The sequence below is a fragment of the Scardinius erythrophthalmus genome, assembly GCF_964197995.2.
Source record: "Scardinius erythrophthalmus genome assembly, chromosome: 9".
Taxonomy (NCBI): domain Eukaryota; kingdom Metazoa; phylum Chordata; class Actinopteri; order Cypriniformes; family Leuciscidae; genus Scardinius; species Scardinius erythrophthalmus.
The window spans coordinates 6061937-6083920 of record NC_138229.1 but is presented as its reverse complement, the minus strand read 5'-3'; the positions used below and the strand labels follow the sequence as shown (position 1 = coordinate 6083920).

At 38.5% G+C, this 21984-nt stretch overlaps 1 protein-coding gene across 2 annotated transcripts; it reads left to right on the top strand.

Annotated features, from left to right (window-relative positions):
- The first annotated feature begins 3393 nt into the window (after positions 1-3393).
- On the top strand, positions 3394-20507 carry LOC308696273 (upregulator of cell proliferation). Of its 2 annotated transcripts, XM_081374804.1 has the most exons (7): positions 3485-3620; positions 4527-4679; positions 6856-7201; positions 7737-7782; positions 7955-8566; positions 10309-10400; positions 15088-20507. In XM_081374804.1, exons 3-7 carry the CDS (start codon positions 6866-6868, stop codon positions 19900-19902), a joined length of 5901 nt encoding a protein of 1966 aa, XP_081230930.1. In that variant the 5' UTR covers positions 3485-3620; positions 4527-4679; positions 6856-6865; the 3' UTR covers positions 19903-20507. The 2 variants fall into 2 exon arrangements, with proteins under 2 accessions (XP_081230931.1, XP_081230930.1); XM_081374805.1 differs by lacking the exon at positions 4527-4679 and having other exon boundaries at positions 3394-3620; positions 15088-20501.
- Positions 20508-21984: the final 1477 nt, after the last annotated feature.

Here is a 21984-nt window from a genome sequence, read left to right as displayed (position 1 = left end):
TTAGAATATCATCAAAAAGTTGATTTATTTCAAGAATTCAACTTAACAGGTGAAACTAATATATTTTATAGACTAATTACATGCAAAGTGAGATATTTCAAGCCTTTATTTGTTATAATTTTGATGATTATGGCTTACAGCTCATAAAACCCACGAAAACAGGATTTAAAAAAATTAGAATATTACATGAAATCACACAGTAATTACACAGTAATACCATGGTCATTGAAACCAGCTTTTGGTTATTTTGGCAGTGTGGGCAGGTGCAAATCCTGCTGGAAAATGAAGGAAGCATGAAGTGCTCTGAAAATGTCCTGGTAGACGTCTGCGTTGACTCTGGATTTAATAAAGCACAGTGGACCAAAGTCCTCTTTTCTGATGAGAGCAAATTTTGCATCTCATTTGGAAACCAAGATTCCAGAGTCTGGAGGAAGAATGGAGAGGCACACAATCCAAGATGCTTGAAGTCCTGTGGGAAGTTTCCACAGTCTGTGTTGGTCATCGGCTGGTGTTGGTCCACTGTGCTGTCCACTCAACGCAGCCGTCTACCAGGACATTTTCAGAGCACTTCATGCTTCCTTCAGCAGACAAGCTTTATGGAAATGCAGACTTCATTTTCCAGCAGGATTTGCACCTGAGCAGACATTGGATGACTGAGAGACTTCGTGGCTATGCCCCTCTCTGTCCCGTTTCAACTTGTTCATATCCCACTGTGCAGTGCCATTGGTCGCACTAATAGCTACTGCATATGCAAAATTAATGCATTCATAACAGCCTTCTGTGTTATTTCAGTAGTATTCAGGGGCTCCAGCTGTAGCTGTCTGCCCAGTTATTGTACTTGTACTTGGCTTTTTCCGTAGATTTATGCTGGACGCTAGCCTGGGTTTCCCCATGCTGCCTTGTGCACAGCGCGATTTTATTCACGCTGCTAGGCAGCCTGGATTCCATGGAACAGATTTTCCCCTCAAAAAGGGAACCAATCACAGAACGGGGAGGGAGCAAGAAGATGACGACGTCTATGCGACACACCGAAGCAGTTTGTTTATATCTATGGATCCAACATGGCAGCAGACGGGAAGTTACCTTTTGATGCAGCCTTAGATAGTGTTCTAAGTAGTTTAGAACGCAAGTTTATTTCGTCTTCTTCCTCGTCGAATTTCTGTCGCTCTACATATGTCATCTGGTATAATTGAAACGATTGGCTATGAGCTACGTACAGGCGCATTTGATAGACATTCGTAGCGCCCAATAAACGGCTCTGGGTATTCGTAAACCACGCCTCAAATACGAGAAAATGAACATGTGGTTCCCAGACCACATCTCAATGAGAAAGAGGTCTGACGTTAGCCAGGCTAGCTGGACGCTGTAAATATATTTATTTCATATGCTCATAACAGCTGGTTTAATGTTGTATGCACCAATACACTTGTTGCTTTATTTTTGTCACTCCCTGCATTTCATTAGTACAGCGTTGCGGGACTTTGTGTAGGACGGCCTTCAAGGCTGTGTCTTGACCTCTGCCAACTAGATGTCTGAGTGTTCCAACTAGGTCCGGTACCAGTAAATGAGCAAACGTGGCTCTCTTCCCTCTAAATAAGTGGAGGATTAAGTCATAATATATCTATTGAAGCATGCATTCAAGTGAGCGCATTGAGACAGACCCTTACACAGGTTTAGTCGCCTTGTCTTTTTGCAAGAGTATACTTGCACAGCAACTGTATGCCCTCCTTGCTTTAAGTATAGTGCTATAACGTCATGGTAACATATTTATATTCGCCCAGCAGAATCTCCTGGCAATAAGAATTTCGAGTGGCACAAGAAGCCCCAATACATGATGAACTCGTGCAGAGCACTCTGGGGTGCGTTTTCCAAAAGAATCATTGGCCAACTATGAGCGCAATTTCCATTGAACTCTATTGGTAACGACGGAACTTGTGACCATAGTTGGCTTTGGGAAACGCAGCCCAGGTCAGTTCTGTGATTTGAATGTTTCCTCACTCGCATTGCGAGTTTGCCTTTGCAAGAGGATTAGATCTACAACTTGAACTGAAATGGTGGATGGTGTTGTCATGTGGACTATTACGGCAGTTGTTAGCGCCTCTGTGAAGTGGTGTTCAACTAGGTTGTTTAGTCATTGACAGTCTGTTGTTACAGGCACAGACGCTGCTGCCTTTCTGCACGAATGGTCGCCCTTGTAGGTTATATATATTGCTGTTGTACACATTCACGGTGTAATAAGCAACGACTGAAATCCATCATCGTTTTTTTTGTTGGTTTTGCTCACACAGATAGTAACCTTTGTGGAAAAACATATGCCAGGTCTTATTATAGCCTGAATGTTCCTTGCATCGCATGTATTGTCCGTGCTGCAGGAATCAAGCTTGCTGAAATCAATGTTTAGCCTTCGTCTTAAACTGTTGCAGCCCCATCGAGATGCCGGTGTTCGGCTAAGTCGTGCAAATGACTGACTGGGTGATTGGCACCAATTCACTGCTACCTTCGTGTTTCATCTGCACGTGTTGTATGATGTTCATGACAGCACCGGCATCGCCGCTGCAGTGGACATCAGTACTATAATGTTGTTGGCATGACCACCACCATCAACCACACCATCTGTAGCAACATTAGGCAATAGTGTTGGTATTCATCAAAGTATCTGCAGTGCCGAATAGCTGCTGTTTAGTGCAGTCTGGAGACAAGTGCCGACATGAATGCTGGCAGTGACTGTATGGTTAATCCAGGGCGCAGGCAAGACCGCTTTCCTTTATTTTGCACTGTGTTTGCAGTAGTCTAATGCTTGTGCAACTTGCTCTTAGCCACTATGCCGCTGAGCTTATGAGGTCTTCCTTTACATGAAGTACTTTTAGTTGAGGTCAATGGCTTTGCTTGCAGCTGAGCTGGACCTTCGCTATTAACACGGCGGGATTTTATGAGATTCCCATTGCGACAACTTTGATGACGCAGTGTCAAGAGACTGACTTGAAAGAAAACGTCTCCAGTTACCTAACGTAAACCTCGGTTCCCTGAGAGGAGGGAACGAGACACATGCGTAAGCTGCCGTGTTACATATCTCAGAGTCTTTGTCAGCTACACTCTGCTTCAGTCCAAAGATTCTGAGGCAATGGCGCCCAGCGCCGCCTCCTAGTGCAGGGGAGCCCGCCTCTATTTCGAGTGCTTGAGCCATTGCCGTGCGAATTCCCGCCTGTGAGAATTCATAAGGCTCCAGTAGATTCAAGGAAGCAGGGGATAACCCCAACAAGAAGTGTCTTGTTCCCTCCTCTCAGGGAACTTTATGTTACATTATGTAACCGGAGACGTTTCCCAGAAATCACGTGATTTTTTGAAACACGAAACTTATTTCCTCTGTAGCTCTGGACCGGCTCAATGACCATCAGTCTATAAAGTTAGGTATTAACCTGATATGTTCTATTTAGAGAGATCAAGATAATCAGTATGAACTTTGTAGTTGAGAGGTTGGAGCTTTATAATTAAATAAGGCTGTCTGAGATTCTCTTAGTAAGGATTTGATCAGTGTGTAATTTTTGAACTGTTTCAGTGTTGTTGTTTTTTTAATCCTATTGACTTTCAAGTTTGGATGGATTACAGTCGCTGATCAACAGGTGATTTTCATTTATTGTTATTATTATTATTATTCATTTTTTTAATTAATAGTTGTATTATTAAGGAGAAGTTTTTCTGTGTTTCTCCTGGATGTTCACATGCAGACACATAAAAAAATATATTTTAAAATCAATTACAATAATTGATTATTCTTATTTACTACTTGCAACTATATTTATTCTTGTTCTTGTTATTGTCTTCATGCTGTTTGTTGAAAGCCCACAAGTTGATTTTGTGTGCTACACCTATATTTGACTTTTGGTGTTCTGATAAACCTTTATTTCGTTTAACCGATTTTTCATAATGTCCTTTTTATTTTATTTTTATTTTTATAGATTTACATCATGTTTATCCACGATATAACCTTGCTTGGTAAAGACACATTCATATGATTTCATCTTTGTAACGTTATATATTTACTTCACCACAAAACTAATCAACAAAATGAATTATGCAAAGTTTGTCTTTAATGGTCTATTCCATGGGGAATAGAGCTATGAAATATATATATTAGGGTTTCATATTAGTCAGTGGAGTAGGAGCCATTCAATTGCTGGTGTATTTGGCATGAGGGTCAAAGACGAGACGTCACCATTTTGGTGTCCGCATCAAATTAAAATTAATTTTTACAAATGTGATTTTATATACATAAAAAAACATTAAATGCAAATAAAGTGTCTATACTTTAATGTTTTAAATAACGTTTGTGAAAATAAAATGTCAAAATATGGGTGAAATAATGTTCCAAAGTGTAAAATTGTCATTCAGCGTAATGGTCTGAAATTTTACCATTAAATAAACATAAAATATCAAATTAAAAAAATAAAATAATTTCTTGGCATTTTCAAATAAAGGTTGGCTGTGATATAACAAACTGACTATGTCTTATTGTTTTTTTTTTAAAGTTATGAAATAACCAAGGGAATTTTGTCCTGAATATGCAATTTACACTGGTGCAACAAGAAGCTATTCTGAAATCATATTCCAAACTGATGGTCATTTGACAGTCTGTGACATCGTCAAAAGGCGCCTTGAAGACTGTGTGATGCTGCAGCAAAGTGAGTTTATTGCTCTTAAATATTTGACAATTTCACCTTTTCGTGGTATGTGATAACCTAAGTTACAAAAACACGTCATTTAGTGAAATGCCAAAAAACATAGCCAGTTGATAGCCTGCAATATAAGATGAAGTAGAGGTTTCGTCATTCAGAGTAATGTTTTTGTTATTCAGTGTAATGCAAATTCACTGTTACACCAGTGTCATCCATTATACTGAAGAGTGTTTCATCATACTGGGAGTGAGGTTTACACGCACAGCTTTAACTGGCCTACGTCCCTTTACACTCACCCCCCTAAACATCACTCCCATCCAGGTCACGGTAACACGGGTGGTTCGCGACGCCAAGAGTGATGTGCAGCTACTAGCTATAGCGACACCAGTTATAAACACTTGATTCAACGTTGTGTAACTGTGTGGAGTTTTTGGACAATCAGACTCAGGGCAGCTGGCAGCAGTTTCACTGGGTCTTTTAATCCTGAATAAAACACAAATAAGTAGCTTTTTAGAGTGGAATTTCCTCTCCCATGAGATAACAATGCAAAAGGCAGAAAAAGAGGAGCACAAAACAAACTGGCAAAGACAAATCACATTAAACAGGAAAATAATAAAACAGAGAAAACATACCTGATATAAAACACAAATAAGCAGCCTCTTAGTGGAATTGCCCTTGTTCTCTCTGTAAAATAAATATGATGTACTCCTGTCACCATGTGCTCTCATTTCCACATATTCAGCAGAAGACAAAAATATAACTCTGAAAAAGGTAAAATTTCAAAATATATACACAGTTCAGTAAAATAATGACCTGGAGTGAAAATAGATATAGAAGCAATAATTACAAAAAAGATTAAATAATATTACTAGAAAGTCAAAAGAAACCTATCTCCCATGCAGTTACAATACAAAAGGGAAGAGGAAGAGACATAACAGGAAGTTATGTTGATTTGTGACATCACAACATTTAAAGGGAAAGCACTGATTTTGATCAGGCAGCTACATCGGGTATATGTAAATTACCAATTGTTTGTGAATTATACTTGATGCATACTGTATATTTAACCGTGTAATTTCTATACCTGTTACACTATGCACTGTAAAAAGCCAAAAAGTGGAAAAAAAGTAAATGCAGACGCTTGGGCAGCACTCTTAACAAGGAAATGAAAAGGTATTGAGGATTGCAATTGTCAGAAATAATAACGTACCACAATTTATTAACAGAGAGTCCCCCTCATTATGTCACAAGTGCAAGAGAGGCAATTGAGGGGACTCTTCACCCAAAATACCCAAAAAAATTTATGTTGTCAAACACATTATTCATAAATAAAGCTGCAAGCAGTAATTTTTGTGGCCGAGCAAGTCGGAAACAAGTGACAAGCTGTGCAAGCATGGCAGACAGCATCAGAACTGAAGAATAAAATGCTTATTATATTTCAACATCTGCTGCCTTCATTCATTTAATGATACAGACTAATACTAAAAACGTTGCAATAATCTGAACATTCTCTCCCTTTTTGGCAAAACCTCATTCAGAGTAAGAAACCATGGTCATTCAGCGTAGCAGATATATTTATGTAAAAAGTGTTTAATATTCTTATTCTGACATTATTAAATATTGATATTAAAATATATAAAAAAATAAGTGATCATACTAAATTTGATTTCATTTTAAATGATTTTCACTTCCTAACTAAATCTTCTTGCTGACAAATGCGTAAAATCTTGATGTAAAAAAATCTATTGTTGTAAAGGATAGTGGCAAAGTATAAAGATTTTTTTAAAATTACAATGAATTAGTATTTGGGGGCTGCACTGTGATCCTTAAAATGAGTCTTTTAATTTGCAGTCTTGATTTAAATAGAAAAGATTATATGTTATATAAACTTTAAATTTAAAATAAAATTTAATAAAATTTAAAGCTGTATTATACTTTTTGATGCTTGAAAACCCCTTTTCAACTTCGACCCTTGTACTGCCATGTACTTACACGAACAGCATTTAAAACTTATATTTTTTATTTTAAACCAGGGAAGCATAATTTGTTTGTGGATATGTTTATATATTTTGTATCTAATACCATGAAAGTCAAAATGTTCAAATACTGTTTGGGGCCACTATAACTTGTCTGGGGTTTATATGATCCACCACACCTGGTTAATGTTTATTTTGTTTTACAGTCATATAATTATGGATCAAGAAACAGATGATGATGCCATGGACACCTCTCCAGATTCATCTAGAGATTCTGATTGTGTCAATCCTTCAGTCACACATCAATATACAGATGACATCATGGACAATCCTCTGGTAACAGATCAAGAACCAGATGATGTCTCTGGGAATCCTCCAATTAAACATGATGAAAAATACACCGAAACTCTAAACGAAGACAATTATGACCCAGTTGTGACAGACCCAACCACTAAAGTAGAATTTAATATGCAACCGACTTCAGTTTCTTTCACATCACTTGATCAAGATCCTGGAGTAAAGACCTCAAACAAAGCACATGAAGAATACAAGGTAAAAGTGATACACTCTTAAAATATGTTCCAAAGGGGGTTTTCTCAGTAATGCCATAGAAGAACCATTTTGGCTCCCCCCTCCAAAAAACTCTCAGTGAACAGTTCTTAAAACAATCTCTTTTTTTTTTCTTAGTGCGATTTTAATAATAAAACATTTTTCGCAATGAATGAATTTTGTGCAATGGAAAGATTTCATGGATGTTAAAGGTTCTACATGGAAACAGATGCCAATAAAGGCACTTTATTTTTAAGAATGAAGAGTGTAATTTGAAATGTCTTTATTCTCAATGTTCTTGCTGCACTTTACATATAGCCTAAGTCCCAATATATTTTCTATTGATTTTCCTTCTAATTCACAAGTTTGGCTACTTCACCTCTACAGAAGAAGAATAAACATGCAAGTGTGACGTTCAGATGTCCTCATACATTTGGCCACATGGCATTATGTATACAAATGTTTACTCATTTGACCATGCATTGACCTTTAAAAGTTCTGGTTATAAGAAACAGATCATTTGTTGTTCTCTCTCCAGGATAACGTGAAGCCAGTAGAAGAAGGGAGTAACCTGGAACCTGATGGTAATACAAACACAAGTATAGTACATGTGTGCTCAAGCTTTAATGATTCATCTCACAGCAATATGTGTAAGAAATATGCCTATTAGCAAAAAGCACCATTACATTATCTTATAGTATGGTGTTATTCTTATAATATCTGAATCTGAGAACAGTTCTGTGTTGTTTGCTTTAGATCACGGTGATCCCGATTTGACTTTTGCATTATTTGGAAGCTCTGAGGCCGTCCAGTTCGGATGTGACAACATTCTACTTGGAGAGAAACAACCCTGCCTTAAAAACACAGAATTCCCTGTGATCATTCCTATACAGAGGAAGATATCAGAACATCATGTCTCTGTGATCAACATGATTGGCTCACATGAGACTGATCTTGAACCTCTCAATCATGGTATTGGTCATCTACTGAACGAAATCCATGCCTTCATCTTTGTTGTGCGACTTGGACAGTTGACAGATGAGGATAAGATGGGCATTGAATGGCTACAGAGAAGATTTGGTGACAGAGTTCTTTCATCTGTGATAATTCTCTTCACCTATGAGCGAGAGGAAGAGGAAGAGTGTGACACTATTATAGATGACTTGAAGAACAACTCTGTTCTGGAGCAGCTGCTGGAGAAATGTGGAGGAAGATATCACAGCTGCAGCAAGAACATGAACAACCAATCAGAGATCAGAGAATTGATTGACAGGATTAAACAGCTGTGCACTGACAATAATGAGCAGTTCTACACCACAGAGATGTACAGACCTTCAGGAGACCTGCAAAACAGTGAATGTCAAAGTGGTAACATAGATCCTAGATTTTTGTCTTACATTTGCCACAACTCCATTTTAACATTTTCATTCAAGATTCCATATTGATACTGCAATATATTTAATTCATGTGGAAGTTGTTAGTAGAATTATTTCTCTAATAAAGGGTGTAATACTAATGTTGTCCATCAGAGGAAGTGTAGATTAAAATCTAGATTAAAATCTATGTAACTGGTTCAAAAGATTGACTTGTAGTAGTAATAAAATCGTATGGATCAGTGATCTCCAAAATACTTGTTATTAAATAATACCTTAATTTTAATGTATCCTAATGATATTGAAAATATAAAAATAAATGTATATAAAAAGCCTTTATTTAATTATGGCTTAGGCAATTAAAAACAGTTTTCAAATAACCACACACCGACACCTTGCGGCTGATGAGCCTTCATCAGGGTGTATATTGAAGATATTGAAAATATATTTGTCAAATTGCTAGACATGACTGGATGTATTGCTGTCCACATTTGTTAATGAATCGAATTAGCCTACTAGAAAGAATCCGCTCTTAAAAGGTTAGTTCACCCAAAAATGAAAATTATCCCATGATTTAATCACTCTCAAACCACCCTAGATGTATATGACTTTCTTCTTTCAGCCAAAAACAATCGGAGATATATTACAAAATATCCTGGCTCTTCCAAGCTTTATAATGGGAGTTAATGGAGCCTGAGATTTTAAAGCCCAAAAAAGTGCATCCATCCATCATAAAGTAATCCATACGTCTTCATGGGGTTAATAAAGGCCTTTTGAAGCAAAGTGATGCAATGCGTTTTTGTGAGAAAAATATCCATATTTATAACTTTATAAAATGCATAGTTCTGTCATGAAACTCTAGATGGTGGAGGCTAATGGGTCTTTAACACGAGTTGATGATATTTACAGTGTTACCTATTTGGCACAAGCTGATCAGTTCATGTCTCATCTGCAGCCAATGAGCTTGAAGCTCAACATTTATATAGCTGGTTACCATTCACAGTGTGTTTTCAAAGTTCGAAGTTCAAAGTGTATACGCACCACTCCAGGAACGCATTGCCGGACCGCATCCGCGTGCAGTGTGAAAGCTCTAACCTGTTAACATGGGTGTGGGAAAAAATACGCACTGCAAACGGAGTATGTGTGAAACGGGCGTGACAATTACAAAACCTTGATGAGAAATGACAGAGAGAACATGGTATAGGGTGAGACAAACAATGTAATGACAAACAGGTGAATGCAATAATTCATGATGAGTCCGTTCAAAGGATTATGGGGACTGTAGTTCATGGATGAGTGGCAAAGGTCAGAGAAGGAGTGCCCTCTAGTGGTCAACCTGGGCACGCCAGCTGGTGACTGACAATTGTGGGCTATTTTTATTAAGCACATAAATATGTAAATGTATTTGTAGTTTACTTAGCACAAAATAAATGCATTTCAAATAAATTTATGTACCTCAGCACTATTTCCGCACAATTTAAGTGCATTAAGAAAAAAATTAGTTTTAATTTTTTAGTTAGTTTTAAATTAATTTAGCAGACTTTAAGTATAGTTTACTGTACCAAAAGTACAATTGCGGGGTATTTTTATTAAGCACATAAATATGTAAATGTATTTGTACTATACATAGCACAAAATAAATGTATTTCAAATACATTTTAGTATATTTTTTCACTATAGGGAAGTCTAATAAAAGAGCTACCAGTGATTTCCCCTCTCTGTTTTTATAAAATCAAGGTTCTGAAACAGAAGCAAGCATTGGTGAGGCTAAAGTACAGCCTTTGGAGAGCTTGGCACAACTACAAACTGACATAGGTGACAAACGAAAGGTAAAAAGCTTTTTTTTTTTTAGAAAGTTATTAATATTTTTTACATAGGATATGTATTTTATTTCTGTATGTTGTTCTACCACACATAATCTACATTTACGTTTGCATACAAACATCTAAAATATGCATAGCATTCTAAAATATATAGCTTATATTACTGATTCTATTACTTTATTTAAAATCATTTTGATTATTTGTTTCCAATGCCATCATCAGATTTATTTGATGCATTTGCATAATGTGAAATTTTAACATTTTCTGAATATACTGTGGGAAATAAAAAATAACTATAAAACACATCACAACAATAACATACCATGGTCATGAATGTAATCATATTTAATTGTGTAATGCAATCCAAATCCAGAAAAGTCATATTCATTTTTGCAAGGAAAATGCCCAAATTTAAGTCAATGTGCATGGCTGCGTCCAAAAGCTTAGGCAGCTGACTTGTCTTTCAAACATTCGCTCGGGAACTCACTATAGACAACTCTCGCATTGCAGATATGCTGTCTGAAGCAGGCATGCCAACCAACTCAAGTGATGTATGTAACATAAACAAAAACCCTGTAACTATTCTTAGAATAGAACGGAATATATGTGAACAAAAAGCACTTTTACACACTTAGTGTGAGCCAGTTATGCCTCTATGGCATCCAGTCTATTAAATCAGACAAATGTGTGAGGCAATGCCCAGCTTGTTGCCGTACATATGTCCTGAACTGACATGCCATTATGTGCCCAATCTGCCCATGATGTAGCCATAACACTGGTGGAATGAGCTATAGGTTCAAAAGGGGGCTGAGATAGTGCATTAAGGACCATAGACAGATCCCATGGCAGAATTCAGTGGTTTTGAAACCCTGTAAAGTGGGTGTTGACAAGTGGGTGTTGACCTAAGGTATTCCTGTCAATCCCCACATGGCACGCAGAAATTACGGCAAGATAAACCTTAACAGTTGAAAAGGCTCTGCCCTTATCCAAAAATTCCTGCAGAAAACATAACACACCCACAACAGAACAGAGAAATTGGACCAGATCAGCACGGAGATCACTACAAAACTGCCGCAGAATTGAGATTAGAATAAGTGTGTCCCAAAGCATAGTATGTTGAAAAGAGTATGCCAGAAGTCCCCGGATGGTCCACTATTGGAGCCGTGCTCACCCGATAGGCTAATATTTCCCGAAAAGTGTAAAAAAAAAATAACTTAATGACTTAACCGGATAAAAAAATATTTATTTAATGTTATCCGTGTTATATTCCATCTGTAATAACAATGTGGACTTTTATAAAGATCCGTTTGGCCATTAACTTTTAAATGCATCATATGAAAAAACAAGATGATTGACAGGCCAGTTTACGGTGACAGGATACGACAGAGAGCAACCGTCAAAGACACAATTGTATGACATAATAGTATGTCCCAAAGCTTCCCATACACAAAAGAAATATATTTTCTGGATATATGCACATATTTGAAATTGGCCCAATAAATATATTTCATACTTATATTTCATATATTTTTGTTATATTTCAGAATATATTTCAATGTATTTTTTTCTGTACGGGTCCCCAAAAGTGTCAAAAATATATGTGGCATATATTCCAAATACATTGAAATATATTCTGAAATATAAAACAAATATATGAAATATAAGTATGAAATATATTTATTGGGCCAATTTCAAATATTTGCATATATTCCAAAACATATCCAGAAAATATATTTCAAATACAATTCTTTTGTGTATGGGTTGTCTACTTTTTGCTACACACTCAAAAGTATATACTTTTTCTTCACAAAAAGAGTACATACTTTTAGAGCGTATAGTATAAGTAGGCAATGAACACTCTTTGATTGACATTCAGTTCTCCTGATTTAAACCAATGAAATTGCAGAAATGATAGTCAGGTGATTCAGAAATAATATGTATATCCCAAAGTGCAACAAATTAAATGTCCAGCGGAGGGTGCCATTAAAGCTTGGCCTTTTGTACACAAACTGTGAAGCTGAGGAGAATGTGTGCCTCCCTGGTGATTTATGTTTGCCACCAACATTGTGTTGTCTGATCTGATGGAAATGTGTTGGTTCCTTAGGAACTACACAAAATGTTTCAATGCCAGAAACACAGTTAACAATTCTAGGAAGTTTATGTGTTCATTCTGTAGCGAGACCCTGCCCTCTCACACTGCACCCCAGCCTGTGAGCGACGCATCCGTTGTAACCATGCACCTTTCTCAGAGAAACTGCCTTCAGCAGAGTCCCTGAGTCGAGAAACGCGTGATCCCTCCAGTGACAGAGAGCGCACATGCAGAGTAATGATACTATAACTTTGAGTTTGGGGTGGCATTTTGGACATAAACGCTGCATCGCCATCCAGTGCTGACACTCGCTCATTCGCAACAGTCCCAGTGGAATAACCAAGACAGTTGGAACCATCAGTCCTAGCAGACATCAACAGTCTGAATTGGACCTTCTTCCCTTTTAAAAAAAGGGATAAACAGCTGTGAACTGACCTGATGCGCTCCTATGACAGAAACACTGGATACAGGTCTGAGTTCAGTCAGACCCAGGTAGATTATCTCTTGTGTGGGCACCAAGCAGCTTTTCGTCTCATTTATTTTGAACCCTAAGTTCTCTAAATGAGACACAAGTGTTTTTATGTCTGTCTCCGTCTGCTGCCGTGATGGAGCACAGATGAGCAGATCATCCAAATATGCTGACACTCTGAGACCTGCTATTCTCAGCGGAGTCAGAGCTGCTTCTACACATTTGCTGAACAATCTCTGTGCTAATGAGAGCCTGAAAAGGAACTGTCAAAAATTCGTAGGCTGTGCCCCAATAGGCAAACCTGCGGAATTTTCTGTGTGCGGGGTAGATGCTTGTGTAAAAATATGCATCCTTCAGATCGACTGACATAAGCCAGACTTTGGGAAGAATAAAATGTGATATCCTTAACATCAACATTTTGAACATTTTGACAAAGTACAGGGAGTATTTCTTTCTCTAAAATCTGAGCTGACTCCCCTCCTGCTGCTGACATTAACACACTGAAAAGCTGTGGTTTTACAGCAAAGGGTTTCGGTACCCTGACTGATGGAGGAGATGCGGAGGATAGGACTGCCCAGCGATGTAGGTGTAGGGGACTTGCCACCGATAAATCCACAGGGGTGTTGGGGGAGGGAGGATGTTGGACATCCCTAGTTCCTCCATATTAAGTACATCCAGCCTTCAACAGAGAAACCTTCAACCGTCACTCTATGAAAAAGGCTTGTCCCAAAACCAGCGCATCTCTGTGACGCATGCTGGGATGGCTGAAATCAGCTCTTTGGCTGGTAAAGTGCATGACAGCAGCCTCTTCCCATCGTATAAATCCCTCTCCTTGCCCTGGCCTTCCTGTTGTGATGGCCAGTCCATAGAGAGTTTAGCAGCCGCCCTCCTACACATTTCAATAAGGTCCAAGTCTCCCTGTATGGGGAAGTGAGACTCACCAGCTCTGGAAGAGGGATTAGGAGGGAGAATTGCAGTCTCTTCATCTTTCTCCAAATCCTCTTCCAAGAGACAAGCAATCGTCTCTTCATCTTCCTCCAAATCCTCTTCCAAGAGACAAGCAATCGTCTCATCATCTTCCTCCTCCTCTTTATCCGCTGCCAAGGAGTCTGATTCAAAGAGAGGGGGGGTCCATTAACTCTATTTGCTGAGCAGGCAGCCCCGTATTTCTTCGTGGGAGGCACAGAAAAAAATTGGATTCTCCTTATTCGCGGCCGCTACTCACATTCTGCGCTCTAATACTCTTAACAAGAAAAGAGAGCAGTGCGGGCAACACTTGGGATTAGCGAGCACGGCCTGTGCATGTCTAACTCCCTGACATGCAATGCATAGAGGATGAGAGTCTTTGTACAAAATCATAAACATGGGTGAGAGGGATCTTGACCCTTTGCTGCGCTGCTGGGTTTGCAGTTGCCATAACAGAGATGTGATCACCCAGATGTTAACTCTGTCACACCACTCAAACCGGGAGGAAAGAAAAAAATTGCTGTAACAGCTTGAGATATGAAAAATGAATACCGGCCTTGACGCGCTAGTTCCCACCAGAAAAAGACAGCAAAAGTAAAATATTCACTTTGACAGTAATAAGGAAAAATAGTTCGGACACATACTTAAAAACACTGGCTCATCAAGTGAACTGTTTAGCGGCCACTCTGCGTGGATCTGCTGAGGATAGCTTCCCTATAAGGATCTTATTGGGGAAGAGAACAAGAATGAAGTGGTGAACGCTAGCAGCGATATATATGAGGGAGGTGGGACTCCCATATCACTGTCATGATTGTTATGTCAACTGACAGATGTGGTGTAATTGGTGCTTCCAGGATCGGTCACGATCAAGGCGTTTCCCATAGTGAGATACCAAGTGATATAATACATTTTATGTTTCTACAGCTGTAAATACATAATGTTTACCTTTAGATGCTGTCAACTCAATATATTGTATTTTTCAGCATCTATTCAAATGTACAAATATGTGCATTTTTGTGCCTGAAAATGGGATCAGATTGCATATTCATACTTGGCCTATGTTCTAATTCTAGATGTATTAATTACCAAAAAGTGTACTAATTAACATTCTTTTCCATGGCTTTTCTACTAGTCATACCATTGAACTATGTATTATTGTAATTTTTCAGCTAGGTGCTGTGCAACTCATTGACAGGATTCATCTTAAAGGCAAACACCAAAAACTAAGAACTGTAGATTTCCTTAAGCCGATTGTACAATCACAGTCCCAAGAGTCTTGTGCAGAGGAGGAGCTGGCTTCAGTTTTTCTACAAAAATTAATGATGCTTGACTACAGAGCAAGATGCATCCAGAGTAAAGAGAATAATGAACGACATAGCACACAACAAAGGAACAATGACTCCTCTGAAGATGTTGGTGATGCCTTTGATAATATTTTTGGAGTAACTGTTAAACCCTCTGATGAAACAAACCAATTAGATGCTGTTCACTTAATGGATGTTCAGATGGCTTTGCTTCATTGTGCTGATAGTTTCCTAAAGCAGCTCATGGTGACTAAACTTTCACAGTGTCAGTATGCTTTGCCTCTGCTTGTATCAAATCCATTCACACAACAGATTGAGTTCCCACTCTGGACATTTCGACAAATCAACAAGAGCTGGAAGACAACTGATGATAAAGGTAAAATCTCTAGCAAATTCCAGCCAGTCTACAAGGCTGAAACTCCAATGGTGGCTTTCTTCAGGTTTGGCCCTGTGTCCTCATCCAAATCTCAACTGATGAACAGCCTGATCAATGAAAAACACAACACGTTCTTCCACAGAAACTGCCCAGGCAGCAGCAGAAGCAGAGTGCTGATGGACGGACTGGTGGAGATCGCCTGGTACTGCCCCTCTGGAGAGAAAACTGATAGATTTACTCATTGTGTTGCATTCTGTAACCTCCATGGTGATGCAGGAGCCAATGAGAAGCAGCTGGATATCCTGACTGAAATGGCCTCTGTAAATGTTGCTATTTTACCACAACTTGGCAAGAATGACAAAAGCATGACCAAGATCCAAAACTTCTACAAGGACTCGAAGCCACTCGTCTGCCTTCTTACTGATAATGATTCAGTTCTCACAGAAATGAGAGAAGGAAAATACAAAATTGGTTTGAAAGACAGAAATCAGTCAGTTGTGTTTGAAGAAATCAGAAGAGCTATAAATAATGGGCTCTTGTCTTTTGAATCATCTCCCATTTTCAAGCTTGAAGACGTGGCCAAGTACTCCGGTATCAGAGTAGATGAAGACAATGATGAAGATCTCAGGAGAGGAAAAGAGGCAGCACAGCAGATGATGAGTTTACTGCAGGATAAAGACCTGACTGAAATCAAAGAGTCATTTTTGCCATTGCAGGGAAAACTGTGGCATCAATGGTGTGAGAAGAATAAAGAACTTCATCGACCTACATTAGGAGAATTACATAAGGGGAGCAACATTGAAAAAAACAAAAGTTCTAAGCAATCAGAAATGCTGAAAATTCGTGAACAGCAACAAACATCTGTCTTAAGTCAGTTTATCCAAAACTTTATCCAAAATCTGAATTTATCAGTAGAAAATGAGGTGTCATATTTTCTGAAATGGCTGGGAATCCTGCTGGATGACTACACTGCTGAAAGCCTTTCAACCCTTCTTCATCAGTATGATGAAAAATGGTCAACAGTCCTAAATCTTAAAAAGAAACATGATAAATCACAGCAACTGGCAGCTGCACAAGTAGAGCTTGAGAAAGTTTCTGAGAAATTACAAGCTGCAACCTTTGGCTTGGAGCACATACTCAGAGAGATCGGTCAGATATATGAATCATGTTTCTCTGTGAAGAGGAAGAAGAAAGACCTGATGTTTGACTTCTCTTCACTCCCGAGTCTCGCAGCAGAGATGATGATGTCTGGATTTCCACTGGAGCTGATGGATGGCGATGCTGCCCATGTTCCTCTGATCTGGGTTACCGCTGTTCTTGATGCACTCATCCAGAAACTGGGAGACCAGAGAGTCTATGTGTTGTCAGTTTTAGGGATTCAGAGCTCTGGGAAATCCACCATGCTGAACGCCATGTTTGGACTGCAGTTTGCCGTCAGTGCTGGCAGGTGCACCAGAGGAGCTTTCATGCAGTTGGTCAGAGTATCAGAGGAGATGAAAGCACAGCTGAAGTTTGACTATATTCTGGTTGTTGATACTGAGGGACTTCGTGCCCTAGAACTGGCTGGAAGGTCAACAAGAAATCATGACAATGAAATGGCCACATTTGTTGTTGGTCTTGGAAATATGACACTGATCAACATCTTTGGAGAAAACACAGCTGAGATGCAAGACATTCTTCAGATTGTTGTTCAGGCCTTCATGAGGATGAAGAAGATCAGACTGAATCCAAGCTGCATGTTTGTACATCAGAATGTTTCAGATGTCACAGCCGGAGAGAAAAACATGGAGGGAAGGAGACGACTGCAGGAGAAACTGGATGAGATGACGAAACTCGCTGCTAAAGAAGAAGACTGTGATACAGAGTTTTTCAGTGATGTCATAACATTTGACGTACAGAACGATGTAAAATATTTTGCTCAGCTGTGGGAAGGCAGTCCACCAATGGCACCACCAAATCCAGACTACAGCAGAAATATTCAGGAGTTGAAGAAAACCATTCTCTCAAAAGCTTCTGCATCTAGCGGCATTACACTGTCTCAGTTCAAAATGCGTATTAGTGATCTGTGGAATGCACTGCTAAATGAAAGCTTTGTGTTCAGCTTCAAAAACACACTTGAGATTGCGGTATACAGAAAACTAGAAACTAAGTACAGCGACTGGACATGGAACCTCAGAAGCGCCATGTTGAGCATTGAAGACAAATTCTACAACAGAATTGCCAATGGGAACATTAATGTTCAGGAAAATGCCCTGTTGGCTGACATGAGAAAGACAAAAGAGCAGGTAGAAAAATCAGTGATGTCTTACTTTGAGGAGGACAAAGACAAAGAAATTCTGTGTCAGTGGCGAGGAAGATTTGAAACCAGAATCAAAGATCTTCATGATGACCTTGTAAAGGGAACAAAAAGAAAGTTAGATGAAGCAATTGAACAGAAAAAAGCCAGAGAGAAACTGGATCAAAAAAGGACAGAGTATGAAAACAAGCTTTTCAGTCGGAGTAAGGAATTAGCTTTAGACCTGAGAAATACAGGAACAGATGAAAATATGCTGAACAAGGAGTTTGACACAATGTGGAGCAAATGGGTCACTGAAATGACTAAAGATACTCCTCCACTGAAAGACCTGGACTTCTGGGTCGATGTGACTCGGATCTTATCTGAAAATCAGGAATTGACTCTTGTAAATGAGCGGTTAAATCAGAAAGACTATGAACTGATCGACTGCCAGAGTGATTATTGTGTCTACATGAGACTGAAGAAGCATCTAGAGCATTCTGATGAAGCTGAATCTTCAGAGGAAGCTGACAAGAGCTCTAAGAAAAGCAAGAGTGGATTACTGAAGCGGTTTGGTCAAAAAATCATGTCAGGTATAGAATATATTACAGGGACTCAAAAGTCACTGGAGAACATGGACCTAAATGCTGAATGTCATTCCTCAATAAGGCGTCTGACTCAAAAAGTTATTCAGGACACTGAGATGATAATGAAGAAGTCACCAGTCGGAACACGAGGCTACAGTGACAGTTACATTCAGGAAATTACAGACTGTGTTCAAAAGTCAGTAAAGCAACATGAATCCATGAGCCAAAAATACACATTGAAAAAAGAGTTTAGCATAGATCTCAGTCTTCATGTTTGTGACATTGCAAGACGGATGTTTACTGAACTTCACAAAGAATTCAGAGAAGCAAATGACCCAAAAGTTTATCTTGAGAAGCAGAAAGCTCAATATTGGAACATCTTCAAGAACTACTACAGAGGAGCGACAACAACAACCATACTGAGTGAATTCATCTGCAGCAAACTTGAGCCATCCATCCTACAAGCGGTTTACAACACAACTGCTATTGATTTGGCAGCACAGATGAGGACTGACATACCAGCATTACGTGAAAACAGACCAAATCTGGAGAAACACATTCTGAAATCCCTTGCAGAAAAGGAGGATTTTGACCAGTACATAAAATACATTCATAATCCCAGAAAACACTTCAAACAATTCATAAAAAATGAAGTGGACAGATACTTCACCAAACAAAACAAAATGATTCTAAAACTTTTCAAAGGAAATCTGACACAAAAAGAGCTGATTGTAAGTAACGCAATTAAAGCAGCTACAGTGGAGGTCAAGAGTCGGAGTGGAGACGGCAACATGTGGTTCAGATGCTTTACCAGAACCCTGACAGATGAGCTGAAACTCACAGAGAACTCATGTGGTGATCTCAGCGAGATTAAAGACTTAGATTTTCTTGAGACTGATTTAAGAGACAGTCTGAAGAAAGGGACGACAAAGCTACAGAACAGCTTTACAAGCATTAATGACATGAAAATGTGCAGGAAAAGTCCAGATGAGATTTTGATTGATCACTTCTGTCAGTGCTGTTGGGTTCAGTGTCCTTTCTGTAAAGCCATCTGCACACACACAATGGAAGGCCATCCTGGAGATCACAGCGTTCCTTTCCACCGCAATATTGGACTGAATGGGTGGTTTTACAGAAGAACAACAAACTTGGCTGTTGATATTTGTACAACAGCAGTAGTGAGTGATCGATCTTTTTATCCAAAATCCTCTGATTACAAAGTCCCCTGGAAAGAATACAGAAAAGGAGGTTCTAAATATGCTAACTGGAGCATCACCCCAGATCACTCTGAGCTGCCGTACTGGAAGTGGTTCGTGTGCAGATTCCAGGAAGATCTGGAAAAGTACTACGATAAAACATTCCAGGGACATGGCCAGATTCCAGATGAATGGAAAAAATACACAAAAAAGGATGCTCTGGAAAGTTTGGATAAACACATGTAATGGAAAAATATAAACAAATGGCTTTGTAGGAGGAGTTTTAATTTTTTCTGAAAAAAAATTATATAATATGTTTGTTGTGAAGTAACACTGATGTGCTTTTTATTTAGAGACATGGATCACTATCAAAGTGGAGAGGCAAACATGTGACTGTTAAAGTCGGTGGGCAATGTTTAATGATTTATTCTGTTAAAAATTATCCTCAGATTATAAAAAATAAATCAAAAAAGTTGTTTTAATTTTTGTGTCTCTAGCTCCATGAAGGGAATTGGTGTATGTAATGATGCAATGTAATGCAATAGATAAATTAGATGTGATTGACAATTTAAATTGTATTTACTGTTGTCGGTGTTGTTATTGTTGTTGATTGATCATTTTGCAAAGTAATGTTGCTTGGATCTTAAAACCTCAACCACATTTGACTTATCAGAGATGAAAAAGCACCACGATTTCCTTATTGTTAATCACTTGATCTTTAGAAATCTCTTTCCTGCAGAGCAAAACTCTGACTGTGAGCTGTACTCATGTTATCACAGACATGTAGTTCTACATGTTTTATTCAATTGTGTGATGATGTCATTTCTGAATAAAGCTGAGTGAATTAATTGAAGTTTGATATCCTATATTTTTTGTTTAGCGCATAACCCATAACCCTTAAGCTGTACCCCTATACAGGACAAAATGGATACATGTGAAGAAAGTAAAAACACTCTGATGTGAATGTATTTATGAGCACGCTAGCTTTAGTAGGGACCGAATACAAGTAAACAGAACAAGATAAACATGTTTATTGGAAAATAGGCTACACATTATAATAAAGTTGGAATTGCAAAGACATTTAATAAAATGCATAACAACATTTAGCCTGAGTTTTAAACATACAACAAATGTCTGCTCTATGCATTCTGCATATGATGAACTAACATGTCAGCTGCTCTTAAAGCAGTCACATATTCATTCACAGGAATCACACTGTTTTCTAATATATCAAACCAGAAGAAAAAAAAACACCATAAAATGTTATCCAAGTATAGGGTTAAAGGGATAGTTCACTTTGAAATTAATTTTTGGTATGTTTTAGCTTACCTCAAGGGCAACCAAGATGTAGGTGTCTTTGTTTCCGCAGTAGTTTCAATTTTGATATTTTTAGGTCAAATCGTTCTTGTCTGTCAGTCATATAATGCAGGTCGATGGTCACGGTCTCAAAACACAAGCACAGAGTCCAAATTAAAACAATTCCCCATCGTCCAAATGAAACAATTCCCCATCATAAGTACACATTGATGGCCTAAGACACGAAACGAGCGGTTTGTGTGAGAAAACGAACAGTATTTATATCGTTGTTATCTCTTGAAAACAGCACACGTCCAAATGATCTGACGGCGCGGGCGGGTATAGATGTATACACTAGAAGTCGCTTGGCTACGGTTTCGTTCCAATGAACTGCAGTAGCCAAGGCGACATCTAGTGTATACATCTATACCCGCCCGCGCCGTCAGATCATTTGGACGTGTGCTGTTTTCAAGAGATAACAACGATATAAATACTGTTCGTTTTCTCACACAAACCACTCGTTTCGTGTCTTAGGCCATCAATGTGTACTTATGAATTGTTTAATTTGGACGATGGGGAATTGTTTTTATTTGGACTCTGTGCTTGTGTTTTGAGACCGTGACCATCGACCTGCATTATGACTGACAGACAAGAACGGTTTGACCTAAAAATATCAAAATTGAAACTACTGCGGAAACAAAGACACCTAGATCTTGGATGCCCTTGAGGTAAGCTAAAACATATCAAAAATTAATTTCAAAGTGAACTATCCCTTTAAGTTTATTTATTGCACTGTGCATTTAGTTACCTGTGTTGTGATAATTAACCCATTACATCCCGAAGGCATTTTTTAAAAGTTTTACACAAAACTTAACAAACTTAAAAAAGGGCATATTTAAAAGAAAAAGCCAGATAGGACCAATTTCATGGTCTCATTTGATAGAAAGCCTTTTAAAATTTGTTATTATTCATGCTTCACATCAAGTTAGTTCTTGTTCACAATGAGTTGAATCAAGTTTACACATCCTGTTT

Coding starts and splice junctions, on each gene's coding strand:
- LOC308696273 (XM_081374804.1), top strand. CDS start 6,866: ATGGATCAAGAAACAGATGATGATGCCATGGACACCTCTCCAGATTCA. Junction 7,202..7,736: donor AAGCACATGAAGAATACAAG/GTAAAAGTGATA, acceptor TTCTCTCTCCAG/GATAACGTGAAGCCAGTAGA. Junction 7,783..7,954: donor GAGTAACCTGGAACCTGATG/GTAATACAAACA, acceptor TGTTTGCTTTAG/ATCACGGTGATCCCGATTTG.